Source organism: Epinephelus moara, chromosome 16, assembly GCF_006386435.1.
Source record: "Epinephelus moara isolate mb chromosome 16, YSFRI_EMoa_1.0, whole genome shotgun sequence".
NCBI lineage: Eukaryota > Metazoa > Chordata > Actinopteri > Perciformes > Serranidae > Epinephelus > Epinephelus moara.
This window is the reverse complement of record NC_065521.1, coordinates 46,368,592-46,389,732: the sequence shown is the minus strand read 5'-3', so window position 1 is coordinate 46,389,732 and position 21,141 is coordinate 46,368,592. Positions and strand designations below refer to the sequence as shown.

General features: G+C 44.3%; 1 protein-coding gene across 1 annotated transcript in view; it reads left to right on the top strand.

Annotated features, from left to right (window-relative positions):
- plxna3 (plexin A3) overlaps positions 1 to 21,141 on the top strand; it is a 165,891-nt gene that overhangs the window by 32,177 nt on the left and 112,573 nt on the right. Inside the window, exons 2-6 of the mRNA XM_050064273.1 lie at positions 6,499 to 6,955; positions 7,064 to 7,254; positions 8,280 to 8,827; positions 9,420 to 9,584; positions 14,389 to 14,571. Coding sequence (XP_049920230.1) covers positions 6,636 to 6,955; positions 7,064 to 7,254; positions 8,280 to 8,827; positions 9,420 to 9,584; positions 14,389 to 14,571 — 1,407 coding nt within the window. The 5' untranslated portion in view covers positions 6,499 to 6,635. The remainder of the gene's footprint in view (positions 1 to 6,498; positions 6,956 to 7,063; positions 7,255 to 8,279; positions 8,828 to 9,419; positions 9,585 to 14,388; positions 14,572 to 21,141) is intronic.

The window sequence follows — 21,141 nt, the reverse complement described above, 5'->3', positions numbered from 1 at the left end:
GATCAGAAGCACAGAGAGTTGTCGACTAGAGACGATACGCCGTCTCATGGCGGTCACTTCCTGTCAACGTTACAGATCAGAAGCACAGAGAGTTGTCGACTAGAGACGATACGCCGTCTCATGGCGGTCACTTCCTGTCAACGTTACAGATCAGAAGCACAGAGAGTTGTCGACTAGAGACGATACGCCGTCTCATGGCGGTCACTTCCTGTCACCGTTACAGATCAGAAGCACAGAGAGTTGTCGACTAGAGATGATACGCCGTCTCATGGTGGTCACTTCACAGTGAGGAGGCTGATGTCAACGTTTCTTCACATTGATGCTCGTTTGAATGATAGAACCTGAACGCAGCATTAGCTCGAGTTAGCAGTTAGCTTTTCTGACCATTCCAGGATTTAATGTTAGCCTTGGTTAGAACACACACACACGCACACATTCAGCAGGGTGATGGATGGTCCAGTGAAATCGTAGTCCAGTTAGAGAAACTTTATCTGTCTCCTCTGTCTGCCCAGCTGTCTGTTGTCTGCTCACACACACACACACACACACACACACACACACACACACACACACACACACACACACACGTGGTCACACACAAACACACACTCTGGTCCATCTGTCGACCTCTCCTCTCTCTGGTCTCCCTCTCAGCTCAGCAGGCTAATTAACTAATGTGCTGATCTTTCACTGCCTCTTTGTGTTCCTGAGAGTGTGTGTGTGTTTCAGTGTGTTTCAGTGTGTTTCAGTGTGTGTGTGTGTGTGTCACAGGGTTAATTGTTGCACTCGGTTTACTGTACCTCTCTGCCACCGGAGTAAAAACTTTATTATCCCTCCATTCAGAAAACGTCGTTGTCTCCGTGTTTCAGCCGTTAACTCTTCTTCTACTGTCTCATTAGAGGCAGCCAGTCGCAGCAGATATTCTCATCACTAATGCTAATCGTCCTCGGCGGGAATGTGACTCTGTGATGTCGTCGCTTTGACATGTGAGGAGTTAATCTGAGCCCAGCAGTCACCAGGATTTATTTTAGTGTTTCATCAAAGCAGCAGGACGTCGTCGTGAAGAGCTCCCTCTTCTTCGTCTCCTTCTTCAGATGTATTAATGAAGCCCAGACCTCAGCGTTAAGAACTTTGTGTGTGAAGTCGTGTTTTATTTGCCAAGTGTAAAATGCCGCGGTGACGGGGCAGCAGATTGCAGCTGTGTGTTGTGAGCTGTCACTTTGTGTTCAGCAGTCAGACTCCTGTTCAGCGTTCTGTCTGTCTGACAGTGAACGTTACTGGTTTTCCTCTCAGAGTGGACGTTACACTGGTTACACTGGTTACACTGGTTACACTGGTTACACTGTCAGAGCAGCTCACAGATGTTTCTATTTATTGTGATGCTGCCAATAATCAATGAAGCCTTTAGTTTGAAGGAATACTTCACCTGTAAAATGACCATTTGTAGATCAGTTAAACCCTTTTTCTAAAAAATGATTTGTGAACGCAGGAACAGGTGATAGACTCCTCTCCCATTGCCAGTGGAGTAGAGCCATGGACAGCACTCTGTAGACAGTATGGCTTCCTGTTTTTGACTGGTGTGTCACGTTCAGTGTCACAGACAGGCCTCTAAACAGGATAGTAGCCAGCGAAGGCCTTTGCACATGGAGTCTGGAGTCTTGTCCCATGATTCAAAATAAATGTGGCCTCACCAGGGTTGGAAAATAACTTTTTTGTGACCAGCATTTGCAGGTATCTGGTGCTAATTTCTAATGCTGTCGATCACGTTTACACACTGAGTCCAAAACTTTAGTCCATCAGTAAATTATTCGGAGTCCTTAAAGATGTTTGACCAAGAATCAGTGAAGAAAATGTGGTGGCGGGACACAGCTGAGACGAGACAGGAACGAGGAGCACAGAATCATTTCATAACTCAGACAGCTATGTTCAACAGGTCAGATTGTAATATTCAGGTGGATGATGATGATGAAGAGGAGGAGGATGTGGACCACATATAGACAGAGAGAGAGAGAGAGAGAGAGAGAGAGAGAGGGAGACAGTGTGGGGGCAGAGAGGGGGGACAGCTCCGCCCCTTCATGATGCTGCGGTGCTAAATGTGAGACACGTGTAGAGACAGTGATGAGCGATATGTAACTCCAGAGAGGAAATGTGTCTTTTTGCCTCGTGTTGTCAATTTTCACAACACATAGAACAAAAAAACGCATCAAACTCAGTGTGTGAAGTTTCTGTAATCACGATTTTTTTTCGGGTGACTGCGAAGGCCGTAGAGCAACATGGAGGTCTGTGAAAATGTTACAGTGGTTACTTCGTTTTAATATCTTAACTTACTCGGTCTCTCTTTCAAATTCAGTGCTGACTAAATGTGGGTTGATGTTTGAGCTTAGATGGAGACAGATGGTATTTTGTGGTAGCACATCTTTGCATCTCTCTGGTTAAGGGGCTGAATTTAACACGTCCACCCAAGTGTTGTATTTCCATCACTGCCGACTGGAGCAGATCAGAGCCAGAGCCGTTAGATACCTGCGACTACGTCAGAGTCACTGTCGATTGTAACCTTTCCCATTAAAGACAAAAGCTAGATGTCACCAGGTGTCGGTGGGTTTTTTTGAGCAGTGGGAAAGAAGTTTTGCTCACCGGGTGTTACCATGAATTCAGGAAGAAAACTGTTTTACTTGCACACCTCCACAAACGAAGAATCCATAAAAGGTGATACACGTGTTTGTGAAGTTCTTACCATCTGACTGGATAATAGGGCTGCGACTAACAATTATTTTCATTGACGACTAATCTGTCGATTATTTCTTCGTTTAGTCGACTAATCATTTTATCAAAAAATGTGTTTTTTTTGTTGAAAAATGTCGGTCTGTCTCTCCCAAACCCCAAAATTACGTCATCTAATGTCTTGTTTCATACTCACGCCAAAGGGTTTTAGTTCACCGTCATGGGAGAGTGTGTAAAGCTGCCAATATCTGAACGTAAGAAGCTGCAATAAGAGTATTTTGGGTACTTTTATAGTACTTTTCCATGAAAAATGACTCAAAATGATTAGTCGACTACTGAAATAGTCACTGATTATTTTAATAGTCGATTAGTCATCAATTAGTCGACTAATCGTTGCAGCCCTACTGGACAGTGTGGACCCCGTTTACTTTAAGTCATGAAAAATGTTTCCCTTTTTTGGATTTTTCGTCCATCGTGGAGGCACAAGAGTCAAATGGTTTTCTTCTCCAACTCAAGATAACACATGCTGAGTAAGTGATGTACAGATGGTCATTTTACAGGTGAAGGATTCGTTTAACAGTTCCCAGAGTCCAACGTGATGTCTTTATGTGAATCTTTTATACAACTAAGAAATTAAAACTTGGAACCAGAGACGTTTTCACATTTTTCCAGTTTTTTGCTCGAGAGTGATCAAAACAGACGAGATCGTCAGAACAGTTGAATTTCTTTTCTTTTCTAAGTGTTTCATCAACAGATCATCTTCGCTCTAATCTTCTAACATGATTATCTCAGGAACGGTAAAAAAAAATTGGCACAATCCAACCAATGAGCTGCTTTGTTGTGTTTGTTGTTGTTGCTGTTGTTTACAGATGAAAGCAGATAAACAAACAGTGAGCAGCTCCTCCTGAATGAGCCGGATCGATGTCAGTGTTCCAGTTGGGTAGAGTTGCCCCGCAGCTTTCGGAGGCTCTGCAGCCATTTTACCATCAGCTTGTGTCGGTCTCTGTGCCGAGCGTCAAATGTTCTGTGTCCATACGTCAGGCAGCTCCAGACAGTTGTATGATAACAGAGTTGTGATGGGCGTCGACAATATAACATTACACTGATTTATTTTGGGTTTGCAGAGTCACAGGGTGTGTATGGGAGAGTGTGTTCATGGTCACGTGTGGTTACAGGACAGGAACGCTGCGTCAGAAGAAGAACTGGAGGTCTGATGGTAGAGACGTTGTATGAGAATAATCCTGAGAGCGCTCAGCGTGTCGGAGCAGAGAAAATGTTTCTGAGGAATAAAAATCTGAGAGCAGAGAAACTGACAGAGGAGGAACTGATGCTCGTTTGTTTCCACGCTCACTTTCTCATATTCTCTCTTATTGATTAATGTGTCCGAGCTGAAAACCAGAAGCACGATATGAAGCGCCGCTACAGTCGACGGTTCAATTCCCAGCGGGACGCCCACGCTCAGAAACATATGCAGCATTTTAATGCAGCGAGCCACCAGAAACTGCTGGAGGAGGAAAAGCCTCCATTTTGTCTCGTTGACGACTGCAGATTAAGATGAAACTGATTTCAGAGGGTTTTCACTGTGTGTGTGTGTGTGTGTGTGTGTGTGTGTAATCAGAGCTGTCAGTCAAACGTAAACGGAGTAGAGATGGCTGCCAGGAGGAGAGTGAAGTTTCCGTCCAGCTCAGTGTTACTGGAGCTGCTGAAGCTTTATGAGAGAATCAGTGAGAAGACAGACGGAAACAGATCAATACCTCTATCTGCCTCCATCACACACACACACACACACACACACACACACACACACACACACACACACACACACAGCTGGCCTAATCTCTTCCCTGTCAGAGGAATCCTCAGTGTGTGTGTTAGAAAGCTTCTTGTAAATAATACAGGGTTTTAAAGCTCCTCATCAGACTGAAGGTGAAGGATCACAACACACACACACACACACACACACACACACACACACACACACACACACACACACACACACACACACAAACACACCTCAGCTTACAGTCTGATGGAGCTGAAGAGTCACAGCTTCACTGAATACAGTCAGGACAGCTCACACACCTGCCTGTCTCAGTGCTCACCTGAGTCTGAACTGTGGATGCTGATTCAGTTGAACCAACTACAGAGACTCATCTCATCTCTGCCTTCACCACGGTCACTACTCCTGCTAATAGAGCTCCGACTGTTTGGCCTGTGAACGTCAGATTCAGATCTTGAATTGAAAACAATCTACAGTCTTTATTTTACTTCCCCGTGAGATTCTGCTTCTCTCCATAGTTCTATCTACTGACTTTATTTAAGCTTTACACAGGCCAAAAAGTAATTATACTTCTCTTGTACATTTTTATATCCACTCTGTGTCTGCATCCTCTCAGCTACAGGAACCATTCAGATGACAAAACAGTTTGCTCTTTAAAACAATTATTGTTGTTTTCAACTATTTTCTATTCCTGTAAAATGCTTCAGCATTTCTTGTCCAGCCTTTAAGTTAATGTCAACCTTCGACAGTTTTACAATTCAGCTTCCATCTTTTCTGTCAGTGTTTGTCAGCTCTGAGCTTCTCTTGTTAATTCAGTTCAGCTTCCAGTTCTGATCATTTGACCTGGTAGCTTCAGCAGTGTGGTCAGTGCATCTGAGCTTTTATATCTTTCAGACTATTTGTTTCATATTTCCACATTTGAAGTAGTGAATTTCAGCTGTCAGCAGCCACACACACACTTTCTGCAGCAAATGCATTTATTCGTTCTTACCTGCAGGTACGGCTGGAGTAAATATGCAAACAGTGCTTAGGAAGTCAAAGATGCTTCAGGTCCCACAGAGACGAGGCAAGACTCCTTCGTAGCATTCAGTGAACACACATTGAAACAGACTAGTGAGTGCTCAGGTGTGCAGCATTGATGAGGCCCCGCCTTCTATTCTGGCAAATCCTGCGTAAAGAATTGTGGGATCCTTGACACAGGAACAGTCCTTGGTGGAACTCGATGAATTCGCCTCCTTGAAACACCGACTCATCCTCACTGTGACCTCGTCACGTGTAGGGATGTCCCGATCACATTTTTTTTGCATCCGATCCGATACTGTGTCCTTTTTTTTTTAAACCGAGTCCGATCCGATACTTTGCAAAGCATTAAGAAAGAAAAAGATAGAATGCATCCAAGCTGTCCCATAAGGTTTGTTTTTTATTTAGATAGTACACAAAAAGCTTATTGGTGGTTCAGCAGCACAAAATGTAAACAAATTCTGAATTGTAAACAAATTGTCCCTCCGGAGTTGCCGTAGCGCTCTGGTAGGCGAGGTTCCGTCGTTAGGTGTGGCTGTGTTGCTCGGAATAAAGAGAGAAGTGGTTGCCGCTGAACCTGTTCGTTTATTGCTCATTAGCTTCGCTCAGTTAGGCGAACCCAGGACGCTCGGTTACAATACATTGTAAAGTGGAGGCAACAGTGAACAACATCGATGAAACACCTGGCTATTTTTGTTGTTTTGATTCCTCCGATCTTTTATTTCCAATTCTGATTTTGTAAAAGTAACTTGATCGGTCGATGTGAGTATCAATCAGTGAGTTACAGACTCCATGTTTGTTCCTCCTGGTTTGTTTGTAGTACAGCAGTGTGTGAAAGAAGCATTGAGGATGTTGACGGTGCTGTCCACTTACTTTTGGCCACATATTGTAACTACAGTGTGTTTAAATGTCCCCAACAGGCTCCTGTAGTTTGACACATGTCCTAACTGTCTCTCTGTCTCTCTGTCTGTCCACAGTCATGACCCAGTGAAGCTGACTCTTCATCAGACCTGCAGCCAGCTCTTCTCTCCTCCTCCTCCTCCCCTCCTCTCCTCCTCCATCCCTCCATCCTCTCCTCCTCCTCCTCCTCCTCCTCCTCCTCTCTCTGTCCACCATGCTCCCTTCCTCCTCCTTCTCTCCTCTCCTCCTCTTCCTCCTCCTTTCCCTCCTCCTCCTCTCCTCCCCCCTCCTCTCTGCCCCAGCTGTTCCTCCCCCTCCCTCCATGGCATCTGGCAGGGTGGTGTACCGAGCCTTCGACACCTCCCTCACCCACCTGACCGTCCACCGGAGGACAGGTGAGGTGTTCGTCGGCGCCGTCAACCGAGTGCTGAAGCTGTCAGCCAATCTGACGGAGCTGAGGAGTCACATGACCGGACCTGTGGAGGACAACGCCAAGTGTTACCCTCCGCCCAGCGTCAGGGCCTGCGCTCACAGGTCAGTCTACACCTGTCTGTCTACACCTGTCTGTCTGATACACCTGTATGTCTACACCTGTATAACATCTCACCTGTCTGTCTGTCTGTCTGTCTGTCTGTCCCTCAGGCTGGAGTCGTCAGACAACGTGAATAAGCTCTTACTGGTGGACTATACTGGGAACAGACTGGTGGCGTGCGGGTCGATCTGGCAGGGCGTCTGTCAGTTCCTCAGACTGGAGGATCTCTTCAAACTGGGAGAACCGCATCACCGCAAAGAGCACTACCTGTCTGGAGCCAGAGAGGCTGATGGGATGGCAGGTAAGCAGGGATGGAGGGGGCGGGGTCATACACACCTGCAATATTTGTTCCTAAACTATCGTCTTTAACACGCACACACTTACACAAGCACACATGCTAAGGTGGGAAACTAGCACCAGCCAGTTCTTATGTTTTTGTGGGTTTTGAGTTCGTCCATTCATGTGGACGTAGTATCTCAAGAACACCTCGAGATACAACCACAGGGTGGACTGGTGGGCGGAGTCATATAACCACAGGGTGGACTGGTGGGCGGAGTCATACAACCTCAGGGTGGACTGGTGGGCGGAGTCATACAACCTCAGGGTGGACTGGTGGGCGGAGTCATAACCACAGTGCAGTGATTCAGGTTTTATCTGTAGTTAATTCAATGGAGAGTTTTCACCATGAAGGTCTCAGGGTGTAAACTCACACGATGGTCTCTGCTGTCTTTTCTCCTGCAGGTTTAATTTCAGACACACTCATCAGACTTCGAGCTGATATCATGTCAGTGTTTTGGTAATTTCGATGCCCAGAAAGAAAAACAAAGCTCCAGTGTTTCCTCTCCACTTTGTTCTTGACAAGCTGCAGAAGCGTTTCAACCTGCAGGTGTCAATCATGTTGTCGGGTGTCAAAATGTTTTGCAGGTTTTTATTGTAAATCAGCTGCCGTTGTTTTTTAGTTTGAACAAAAACCTGAATGAAGACTGTCGGGACAAAACAGCAGATGATTGACAAACAACAACGGCACTGACAACGTCTTCATATCTCGTACCAGATCTGCGTTCCCACACACACTGTTTACAGTCTGTCGGCTGACACACACACACACACTGCATGATGTGTGTGATCACATGTCACGCACAGTTAGTAATAACTCATATTTAAGACTTGATCTCATGATTCAAAGTTCTGAAACAGTTCTGAAGGCGAGGACTGGATATCACAGTACAGTTTCTATGGGACACCAGTAAGACCAGTAACAGTGCAGGCTGGGTGCACCAGTACCAGTGCCCTAATGGTATGTGTACTCCTCCTCTTCCTCTCCAGGTGTTGTTGTTGGTGAGGATGACTGGACCGCCGACCCAAAGAGGAAGAAGCCGGTGAAGGGCGGCAGCCGCCTCTTCATCGGCGCCGCCATCGATGGAAAGTCTGAGTATTTCCCCACGCTGTCCAGCAGGAAGCTGGTGGAGGACGAGGAGAGCGTCAACATGTTCTCTCTAGTCTACCAGGACGAGTTCGTCTCCTCGCAGATCAAGATCCCGTCGGACACGCTGTCCCTCTACCCGGCCTTCGACATCTACTACGTCTACGGCTTCTCCAGCCGCACCTACGTCTACTTCCTGACTCTGCAGCTGGACACGCAGCTGACGCAGATGGACGCCGGCGGAGAGAAGTTCTTCACCTCTAAGATCGTCAGGATGTGTTCCAACGACACCGAGTTCTACTCGTACGTGGAGTTTCCTCTCGGCTGCACCAAAGACGGCGTGGAGTACCGACTGGTCCAGGCTGCCTACAAACAGAAACCAGGGCGGCGGCTGGCCCAGGCGCTCGGCCTGTCAGAGGACGATGACGTCCTCTTTGTCGTCTTCTCACAGGTGATTTACTCCGTCCTGATTGGATGTCTTTCGTCTGGTATTTCCTTGTCCTTTTCTTTTTCTCTCCTTCTTTTTTGTTGTGGCTTTTTTTTCTTGTTTCTTTCAGACTTTTCTTTGGTCAGTTTTGTTTTTGTTTATTTGTTTTTTCTTTTTGTATTTTCATTCATTGTTTTCGTGTGTTCCGATGTCTTTTATCTCTTTTTGTTTTCTTTTTCTTTTGTCTTTTCTTTCTCTTGTCTTTGTTTTTGTCCTTTGTCTTCCATCTCTTCTTGCTCTGTGTTATTTTCTTTACTTCCTCTGTAACTCAGATCTCTTTCTTTGTTCCTTTGTTTCTTTTTCATTCTTCTTCCTGTTTATTTTCTGTCTTCAGTTTTTTCTTCTGACTGAAGTTTTCTCTGTTGATTCTTTATTTCTGTTTTCCCGTCCTTTGTGTCCCTTCTTTCTTTCCTCTTTGCATTCATCCTTTTATCATTTGTCCTTCTGTCTCGTCTCTCTTGCTGTGAGATCACAGACTCGTCTCAGACAGACGTGGTGTAGTTGGGAGTCTTGCGTCAGAGGTCTGAACTCTGCTGGTGTTTCTTTGTGTTTCCAGGGTCAGAAGAATCGCTCCAACCCTCCCAGAGAGACCGTCCTCTGTCTCTTCACCCTCCACGACATCAACCTGGCCATGAGGGAGAGGATCCGCTCTTGTTACCGTGGGGAAGGACGACTCTCGTTACCGTGGTTACTTAACAAGGAGCTGCCCTGCATCCACACGGTGAGTTCCACACTGACCAATCAGAAACCGGCGGCAACGGCTTCAACTGAAAAGCCTTTTAAAGTTTTCAGATGTCAGAGTGAGTGTCTTTGACTGAGTGTGAACACAACACGACAGGCTTCGTTGAGACTCAGCTGCCTCAGTGTTGTACGTCACATCAGAACATTCTTCTGTTCTCAAAACCAGGATAAGACCTTTACATGAGTGTCAGTCTGGATCGAACTATCAATTCAATGATCAGCGATCCAGTATCATTGATGCAAAGTAAATCATTGATCTATAGGATTAAAGGATCTATTAAGGACACACCTCTGTTCTGTCAAACAGCCGAGAGAGACGACAGAGAGGAAATATTTTCCTTTTTTTCACGTGCTGTTTCAAGGTAAAACATGACGTAACGTTACCTGCCTGGCCGAGCATCTCACTCTGCTAACATGTTGCAGCGACTCTAGCTGCTCTGTTTCAGCAATGTTCGGTTAACAAAATGTCTGTGCAGGCTGAAATTCAACTGAGCTGTTGTGTTGAGAGACGCAGAGGGTCTGTGTCCGCAGGGTTTTTCTTCAGCAGAAATGAATCTAAATCATATCGTGGCAGATTTTGTGATCGGGGCAAATACCGTATTATTGTTGTCCAAAGAGACGATTTGATTTAAGTTGTCTCTAACGTGGACACTAGTGTCCGTGTGAACACGCTCAACAGAGAGGAGGAGCTGAATTATTTGGTGTCGCTGACACATGTCGTGACGTTAATCAGTTTTACATGTTTCAGATCAGTTTGGTTCAGCAGGTGAAGAAAAAGCAGACGCTCTGAGATCCAGAGAAATCTGTCTTTGTTTCTGTCTCTCTGAGGACACCGTACATCGTCTGACCGCAGGCTGCCTGCAGGCTGCAGCACACACACACACACACACACACACACACAGATCTGTGAAGATGACCGGCCTCTTCCTCTGAAGTTTAAACACAGATCTACTTCCTGTCTTTGAATGAACGGATAAAAAACAAAAGAAGAAGAACCCTCCGTCTCTCTGTCCGTCTGCAGTGGGGTTATTTCAGGTCGGGGGGGTAGATGTTCTTATTCACGGCGGTAATGGCCTGCAGTGGTAACCATGGCAACCGAGCAGGGAAACCCGCCAGCAGATGAATTCGGGGGCCGAGCATGGATTTTGGAAGAGGATGGGGAGGGGAGGGGGGGGGGGTCGCCCCCGGCAACTAACAGACCAACCAACCAGCTAACTAACCACCAAACGACTCACAGCCAATCAGACACACGCTGATGGAAGTGATGAGGTGTGTGTGTGTGTGTGTGTGTGTGTGTGTGTGTGTGTGTGTGTGTGTGTGTTTTTAGGGCAAAGACGGAGGAGGCGGGGCCTGTGTCCAGGCTCTGACCTCCTTCTTTTATCATACACAGCAGGGAGTGTGTGTGTGTGTGTGTGTGTGTGTGTGTGTGTGTGTGTGTGTGTGTGTGTGAATGTTCATGCATGGATGTAATATGACAATGTCCTTGTTTGTGTGTGTGTGTGTGTGTGTGTGTGTGTGTCTCAGTCTTGTTTTTCATTAAGCGTCACCAGCAGGCCGCCTGTCCGCACAACATGTAACAAGCTGTCCTCAGTGTGTGTCTGTGTGTGTGCGTGTGTTGTACCTTCAGGACCTTCCTTCACAGTTAATGATGATCTCTCTGCTGTATGCACACACACACACACACACACACACACACACACACACACACACACACACACACACGTGGACTTGTACCCTTGTGAGGACTCTCACAGTAACAGGTGTGTTTCTCTGCAGTCTGCTGCTCAGACCTCTGCACACTGAGCCTGGTGAGTTCTTTTTGCTCTGTGCATTGTAAGAATTCGGAAAATGAGACAAAATTAAAAGACACATTTCCTGTCTTGTTTCTCTCTCTACTGGAGTTTTTTATCTGTCACCACTTGCGCCCAGTGGCGCTAGGGGAAAACGCGGAAAGACAACAACAAAAGCTAAGATGGTGGGAGGGGCCAACAAGCACCAACTTTCACCCAGGAGGCCGGTGTTCACTTCCTGTAAGATTGTAAAGCCAAACCCTGTTCTTTGTTCCTAAACCCAACCACGTGTGTGTGTTGGCTAAACGTAACCACGTGTGTGTGAAAAAAACGTCAGTTGGCGGTGTTTTATTTTGAAAGAGACAAACTGCAAACTGTACATTTCCTGTGAAAACAGAAGTGTGTCTTGAAAACAGACAATGCATGTAACAGGCTGAAGTTGACACGGCGTCCCAGAACGTCAACAACCAACACACCCAGGGTACCTTGGACGTCATATGTTAATGACCAAACGTGGTCATGTGACGAGGTCACAGTGAGGACGAGTTGAGGAAACAGCTGTGCGTCAGTGTCACATACTGAAGGCACAAGAAAGCGTTTATATTTTGGATGAGAGCTCGTTGGTGTCTCTTCAGAGATAATCGACTCAGTTCAGGATGAACCGAGTTGTGAACAAAATTTTTCCATCTCATCTGTAACTATACCAACATACTTGTGATGTCATCAGTCTGGGCGTGGCCTCTCTGTGGACAAACCTACAGTTTTATAATGTAACGAGAACAGAACGTTTAGTAAATAAAGAACGAGCACAGAGGACGGAAACACTCTGAACTATAAATAGTGATTGAGAAACAAAGTGAACACACAGAGCTGATCTGAGCCTCATAAGTACATTTCCACCATGTTCTGCTGCTGTGATGCATCGAGGCCTTAACCCGCTAATGACAGGGTGTTAGCCAACCTCTGTGTGTGTGTGTGTGTGTGTGTGTGTGTGTGGACCCTGTAATAACGCTGCGGCCCCTCCCTGTTCCTATACTCTCTCTGCACACAGACACGTACAGAAACATGAAACTCTCGGAGGATCAAACACTTTAAATCGTCTCCGTCAGACGTCCAATCAACACGATGAAATAACAGATGACACGTTTCCTCTCAGTGTGACACAGATACACACAGCTTCATGTACACACACAGACACACTCTGGTTCTGCTTTGACTCGGTGGAGATCTGATTATTCTGCTGAGACATGTAAAGCTACAGGTGTGTGTTTGATTGATTGACAGGTGTCTCAGCCTGTCACACACCCTCAGATGGATCATTACAGTCTGAATGACACAGCTTATTTCCCTGTTGGACTGTGTTTATTCGTAGACTACAGACGTCAGCTGTATCAAAGTGCGCTGACCGTGTCTTCAGTTGTTCTGGTTATTCTCTTCCTCTTTATTTCTTTTCCTGGTGCTGGTGTATTTATTAAGCGGAGTCATTAGGCCTCAGGATATGCAGAGATGTTTTAAACATTTTCAGCTCAGTGGACTTGGAGTGGCCTCGCTGTGTGCAGCAGAGTGGGAGCTCAGATCCACTCATGTCTCTGTATCCACTCTTTAATGCAGACTCTGAAAGAAGCTTCACACTCAGCCTGAACATGTTGCAGAAACATGACGTATCACTGGCGTGATGCAGCAGGATATGACATGTACACATGTCAGCACAAAGGGCTTCGCTCTTGTTGTGTTTCCGAATCAGATATTTTCCTCATTGTTGGACACTTCTCTCTGTTTATTTCCCTACAGCAGAACTGTTATCTGTGTTAGTGGTGCTGCAGTGAGGTTTAACAAGGAAAGACAAAATGTTTTGACACACAGACTGATAGAGGGTCAAAGGTCACAGTCAAATCAAGGCTATAAAACTGAATGCATATTGAATGTTTAAATTTTGACCCTCTGAAAATGGACGTCCAGCGGGCGGCTGTGTTCATGATCCTGCTTCAGTCTAAAATAAAAACTATAATAGCTGCTGCAGAAAGCTCAGACCTCTGTCTTTCACGCCATCACATTGTCCGCTTGCGATGACATCATTACGTTACGCCACAAGTAGCGGTGTAACAATACACATTCGTACTGATGCGTTCAGTATGGGACCCACAGGTCGATACGCGTTACGAACTGAACAGTACATTGAACCATCCTTGAACATCAGGAAAATAAAATCTACATCTTAGACAATGGACAAACAAGTTAGCTACGGTTAGCTAGCAGCTAACTGCTACCATGGTGGACAACTTTACAGCTCTGTACATTTGGTCCGTCCAAAAAGTCACGGCTCTGGATGTAGATTTCTCCATGTTGTTACCGGCTTCTTCTTCTCTTACACATTTAATGCTATTGGACTTCCGGGTCAAAGCCCGGGGTGGAAACTGTGGAGCATGCTCAGAGCGCCTCGGCCAGTTTGGGTCTGATTGACTGTATACATGCAGGAGTCACATGATCTGGGTGTGTTAGTCCCACTGTGACACATTCACTGCAGGACCATTTCACTCACACTGACATGTTTACAGATTTATGATTTTAAAAGTCTGACACAATAAATCATTTTCTGACCAGTTGGTGGTCTTTGATGGCTCTTACTGTATGTAACACTGACTATGGATACGCACCTCATCCATCCCAACTTCAAAGATGTGAACTGTCCCTTTAAAACCTCTCTATAATCCTTAGACCTTTGTGTTTGCTGCATTTTACAGCATCTCTGACAAGTTAATATCACAGTCATGTTATCTGTATTAACAAAGGGAGAAAGGAGACACATGGAGGCCACAGCGTTTCTATTTTTGTGCAGGTATCTAATGAATGCATTAGTTGTCTGATGTCTTTGTCTCCTCTTCCTCTTCCTCCTCTTCCTCTCCTCCTGCATCTGAAGCAGGCTCGTTGTGATTCTGGTGTTAAATTAAAGGAGCAGTTCCTTTTAATAATGTCCCCGTCCCGTCTCTTCCACAGCCGAAGCAGATCGGAGATGATTTCTGCGGCCTGGTGTTGAACCAGCCGCTCGGAGGCCTGAGGGTCATCGAGGGAAACCCGCTGTACGAGGACCGGACCGAGGGCATGGGCGCCGTGGCGGCCTACACCTACGGAGAACACACGGTGGTGTTTGTGGGAACCCGGAGCGGACAGCTGAAGAAGGTAGGAGGACGGATGGAGAGGTGGATGTTTGTGATGCAGCTGTTTGGTTTGATTCAGAAGAAAAGAGAGTTTGTGTTTGTTTCCAATCGTTGCTGAATTTGTTTGTGCTGCTTTTTGGGGTGTTTGACGGCGTGGGAGAGGAAGAGGAGGACTAAGTGCAGAGTGTGTGAGAGCGGCTGTTTCCTCTGCTGAGAGAAAATGGCTGCATGAATGTTTTAGAATTGCTGCTGGGTCTCTGACTGCTTCCTAGTGTTTCTATTTGAGGAGCGGGAGAGAAAATTGGCTCGTTGGAGTTTAAAACGACTGCAGGCTCTTAAAGTTGTTTGGTGTGAAGAGAGAAAGAAACAGATTGAACAGTTTGTGTTTCCTGTTTCACCTTCACCTCTCAGCTCGGAGCGTCCTCTCTCATCATGTCTGGTTTCCTGGCGTCCATCACGGATCCAGTCAGGCGCTTCTCGTTATTGATTCCTCAAAGAAGTTTTATCTTGAAGCTGATTTTCACTGATGAGCAGAGTTTAGTTTTGTTCCAGCTGTGGTGGTTGTTGTTGTTGTTGTTGTTGTTGACAGCATCACACCTGTGAATGGTCTGAACTCAGGTGGATGTAGGTTTGTCCCTCCAAGGCCTCCGTCCCACCCGACAGTCATATCAACAAAACACCATCAACCAATCAGGTTTCAGCCTCTGTTTCCTCCACTGATTGACAGTGACAAATATTAGTCACAATGAGCTCAAAGTGACGCCTTCACCTCAACATTATTATTATTATTAATCATAAACATTATCACCCGTGCATTAAAGTTATTTACGGTATTACTCATATGTTACAGTTATTAACATTATTACATCATAGTCAATACAATAATAATACAGTAGAATTAGTATTCTTACACACCACGCACTCACACCATCAGTAACTTCCTTCTCACACTCACTGATCTCTGGTAGATCGATGGACTTGTATTAGTTTATGCGTATGTATTTTTATATTTCTTTATTATTTATTATTTGCACCTCCACTTTTGCTGCTGATGTTTAGTTTGATCCATATTTTATTCAGTCAGTGCAACAAAATGTGGTTCTTATGTGCACTGCTGACGGCGTGGAATTGAGTGACGATAAAGTCAATCCATCGATCTGTTTCTGACAACACATTACAATAACTAACATTATTACTCATACGTTACAGTTATTTATATATAATACATTAGAATTATTAGCATTTTACTGATATATTAAAGTTATAAATATTTTGACAAATACATTACAATTATTAGTATTTTACACATTATTATTAATATTATTATTAATATCACAGTTAAGAACATTGTGGCTCATACCTAACAACTGTTCACATTATTACTCACACATTACAATTATTAATGTTATTACTGAGACATTACAATTAAAATAAAAAATCACTGACATAGTGCTTTTATTTTGAAAGAGACTGTATGCAAACTGTACATTTCCTGTGGAAACAGAAGTGCATTTTGAAAACAGACAATGCATGTAACAGGCTGAAGTTGACACGGCGTCCCAGGACGTCAACAACCAACACACCCAGGGTACCTTGGACGCCATATGTGGACGTGGAAAGTCCATGACCAAACGTGGACATGTGACGAGGTCACAGTGAGGATGATGATGATGGACTGAGATGTTTCAGCCTCAAACAGTGAATCCATACTAATAATAATAATAATAACAATAATAATAGCAATAAGCAGCAGGTATCTGATAAATGTCTCATTTCTACATTTTCTCTGCAGCTCATGAAACACCTCCCTGTGAGCCGCTCTCTGCTGCCTGCAGCTCTCGTCTTCTTATTGTTATCTGGAGCCCAAAATAATCTGAACGCTGTTTTGATTTCATAACACAGCAAACACAATCTGTTCATTTCCAGGGTTTCTATTGGCAGCAGAGACGTGTACAGGCAGGATCAGTTACACACAGACAGACACACAGACAGAGTCTCTGCAGAGATGTTCTCAGCCTCGTCTGAAGCTGTACAGTTGTGTCGTGTGAAAGCTGCAGAGACACTCAGACTGTGGCTGCTGTCAGGAAAATGTCCCACTTAGCAGCAGAGTGTCTGTTTATTGTCTCCTGCAGTCGGTTAAAGACGGCGGGACAAAGTGTGTCCTCTCTAGAGGATTTAGAGACGCTGCTCAGTCTGAGCTGCAGGAAGCTTCACTGTGAGGAGAAAACTAACAGACCTGAGACAAGAGGACAGACAGCAGCTGGGACAGGGGGACAGACAGCAGCTGGGACAGGGGGACAGGAGGACAGACAGCAGCTGGGACAGGGGGACAGGAGGCAGCTGGGACAGGAGGACAGACAGCAGCTGGGACAGGAGGACAGACAGCAGCTGGGACAGGGGGACAGACAGCAGCTGATTGATTGATCTTGTGTGTTGACTCAAACTAAATGTGTAATTTTATTTAAAGGTTTCAGAGACAATGAACTTTTGTGTTCTTAACGAAAAACCTCAGTTTTTATTTTATACAGAATATTTTGTGGTTTCTAATAAAGAATAAAGACGTTTTTTTTCCTCATGAAGAGACACAGAGCTCCTCTTCCTCTCAGCTGGAGCCTTCACCTGATGACTGTACAGATATGAGTTGAGTCCACTGTAACATCTGTTGCTGTTGAGCTGAAGGTTAAATTCAAGGACTTCATCATCTTAAAATAGAGCGGTTATATTTTATTGACTGAACCTTGAGATTGTCATGATGGTGACATGGTGATGGTGACATGGTGATGGTGACGTGCTGATGGTGACATGGTGATGGTGACGTACTGATGGTGACATGGTGATGGTGACATGGTGATGGTGACGTGCTGATGGTGACATGGTGATGGTGACATGGTGATGGTGACTGGTTTCAGCCCAGTTACCTGAGGGAAATGTTGCATTGTACGTTTCTGCAAAACACACACACCTTATGTTTGCACCTTACATTTCATACGATTCATACGTGTCTAAAGTGACGCACAGTATCTGAGGTTGTTATTCAGTGAAACATGTCGTGTCTCAGCTGCTTGTGAGGCTTCAAACATGTTTTTAGGGACCTGCTGCTGTTTTTCTACCAAACCAGGTATTTAATACCAAAAACTAGACTTGCATCAATTACAGTTTTTTGGGCCGATTCTGATTTCATTTTTTTCGAACCGCTTTACAGCTCACAAGATATTGCAATATTTTCTATCTTTGCTTTGTCAGAACATTTTAATCAAGACAACCAGCTCTTCAATAATCATCTCAAACAAACACAAACAGTGACACAGGTTCAGAAACATTTTCCTTTTTGCTCAAATATAACTTCAGCTACAGTATTAAAATAAATAAGTAAAAAGGCATACATAAATAAAAACATGGATAAATAAAACAATAATTCTTGGTGTATAGCATTTGTGGGTAATTTCTTGAATAGACAAAAAAGTAAAAATATGTCCTGTGGAAAATTCACACAGGTCTTCAGGACACGCCCACCAGTAAGCGCACGGACACACACCTCGTCAGATTCAAGCGGCACAGTGCAGCAGTGAGAGCTCCACAATTCAGTTTAACACGGACAATTAACAACTTCCTCCTTCTCTCTTCTGATGTGTGTGCGTGAATGATGAAGGTGAGAAGCCGTCCATGTTTCACTTCCTCACATCGCCCAAGGCTATTCAAGAGAAGGCTGAGACATGGGGTCAAACATGGGGGGATTGCACATGCGCAGTAACATCTGGTCAGCACTTACTCACTGTCACCCTCCAGAATCGCAGCTCAAGTTACACTGCGCATGTGCAGTCCCCCCATGTTTGACCCCGTGTCTCAGCCTTCTCTTGAATAGCCTTGACATCGCCCAAGCTGTGAGTTGCACATGTGCGTGTGTGTGCGCTGCTGATGTTACACCATGTCAATCATGCGGCGCGCCGGGAATTTGACCAGTGTTTTAAATCGGCATATTGTAGACTGAGCGGCCGGTCGCAGGTCATGGCCGATCACCTGAAAACTGGCCTGATTCCGAGCACTGACGATAAATCGCTGCAAGTCTACGAAAAACCTCTCTGAACTGTAACCAGGTGGTTTGTATAGGTCCAGTTTGTGCATGTGTGTGTTCGGACCTGTGTGTAATTGACAAACAGAGTGAAAAATTGACAAACAGAGTGAAAAATTGAATTTCCCCTCAGGGATTAATAAAGTATATAAAAAAAAAAATAAAAAAAAAATTGTGTGTCTGTAACCTCGTCGACCACAGCGATGCTGGGACGTAAACTTTCAACGTATCTGTTTAATAAACTGACACTTTGGCTTAATTCACCTGTCAGCAGTTATAACTGGTCATTTATTTGTTGTACATCAAAACATATTGCACATATTTTTATACCTCTAAGCTTTTACACACTAGTTTCATACATGGTCATGTAATCAGTAGTGTTGAACACTGTAATTCACATATTCTTATTTTTCTTGAACTTAACATCCTAGTGTTATACATTTATGTGTAACACAAGGCTAGTTAAACACTGTAGCATGATGCACATATTTTTAAAACTTTACTTACTAGTTTTATACATTTTAATGTAACAACAGGCACAAAGTTTTTATATTTCTTACACATTTTACACACTCAGCATGTTATTCATATTTATATTTTTAAATATCTGACATACTGAAGCATAATGCACAGATTTTTATTCCTATATTCTTACATACTTATTATTTTTATAATTCTTTCATCTGCTTTCTTTGATTCTCTTTGTTTTACGTCTGAGGGACTTTAACATGTCACAGTTTGAGTCACAGTATTGATCCCCTCAGGATCAATCATATCATGATGTGTAAATGTATCGGTGGTTTTCAGAGATGGACGCTGGAAACGTTTCTCCTGGTGATGTTGTTGGTATTCGAGTCAGTGATGTAAAATCATTGATCTGAATCCTCCCATCGTTTTTCCATCAGATAGAAACTTCTTGGTTGAATAAATACTAAGCTTACACACACACACACACACACACACACGCACACACACTCTTCAGACACATTACTCCACATCATCATTACAGTAAATAGAAGCTCGACCATCGTCTCCATTTTCCAGCCAGAGTGAAGGATGAATTTTAATTGCCTGAAAACTAAAAATGGAGGCCGGGCGAAGTGAATGGATCCTCTCGGCGCTCACCCCGCTCACCTCTCCTCCCACACAGCTGCCGCTTTAATATTCATCCACATGGGGAGATATTCCTGTGGAGGCTGACCTCGGAGAGCGACGCAGGGGGGAGGAGGGGGGAGGAGGGAGCGCCGGAGGTGTCGTCTGTGTGGTGAACAGATTGGTGGATATCACTGGTTTTGGTTGTAGATGTTGGCGGAGGAACACTTGTTCTATGTTTAGTGAAGCCTCCTCCTCCTCCTCCTCCTCCTCCTCCTCCTCCTCTGCTCTCTGAGTCCAACAAACGCTCTCTGCCGCTTCCACAGCCAACCAGATATTTGGAAATAGAGTACAAACTGCCGCGGGGCTTCGCTGAGAGCCACGTCTGAACGTCACGTCTGAACGTCGACTGAAGACTCAACAGTTTTTATATTTTACTACATTCAGTTATAAACCATCATTTCATTGATCATCCATCAGGTTATAGATCGATGTGATGTCACCAGGCAGTGACTGGTTTCACTACATTTAAGATAAGATGAGATGAAATTTAGATCTGCTCAGATGAGAGCTGAAAGAATGAATTGATTAATCATTCTGTCAGTCAACAAAAAAATAACGTATCACTTCCGATCGTAACTTTCGTTGCTTACTCCTTACTCCTCTTTGTTTTTATTTCTGACCGTTGGTCGGACGAAACACACGTCACCATGGACAGCGTGGAAAAATTGTATAATCTCGTTTTTCAGGCCAAGAAGAAAAGAATTAGTAAAATCCTTGAAAGTTTTGGAAAGTCATAGAATTTTGTTGTGCGTAATGTGATTAATTGTTACAGTAATTTTACTCTTTATGAAACATGACTGCAGGTTTTTTTATTTTTCTGTAGCTGTTGACGAGTTGTGTTCATCACCAGACGATCCACCATACGATATTATCACAATACTTAAGTCACGATACAAGCGTATTGCGATTTTACATTTTTTGTGATATGCTGACACGGGATATATTGTGATTGATCACCTTTTTTCAGCTGTGAATTATAGACCTTAAACAACAACAACATCTGTTTTATCTAATCAGATAAAGTTTTCAGTCTGTTCATCGCTTCATTTCTGCTGCAGTAACATGTTTCTAGTGACTGAAAATGCAACAGATTATATCGTTCTAGTCGGCGACCTAAAGTTTAATTTGTTTTTGTAATATTAATAATTTATATAATAATAAATACTTGGCACTGTGTGACGATACGATATTGCCACACAAAAATATCGCGATATTTTGCTGTATCAATTTTTCCCCTCCGCTACTGTTGACGTAACGTAGTTCAATTCAATTCAATTCAATTCAATTTTATTTATAAAGCCCAATATCACAAATCACAATTTGCCTCACAGGGCTTTACAGCATACAACATCCCTCTGTCCTTATGAC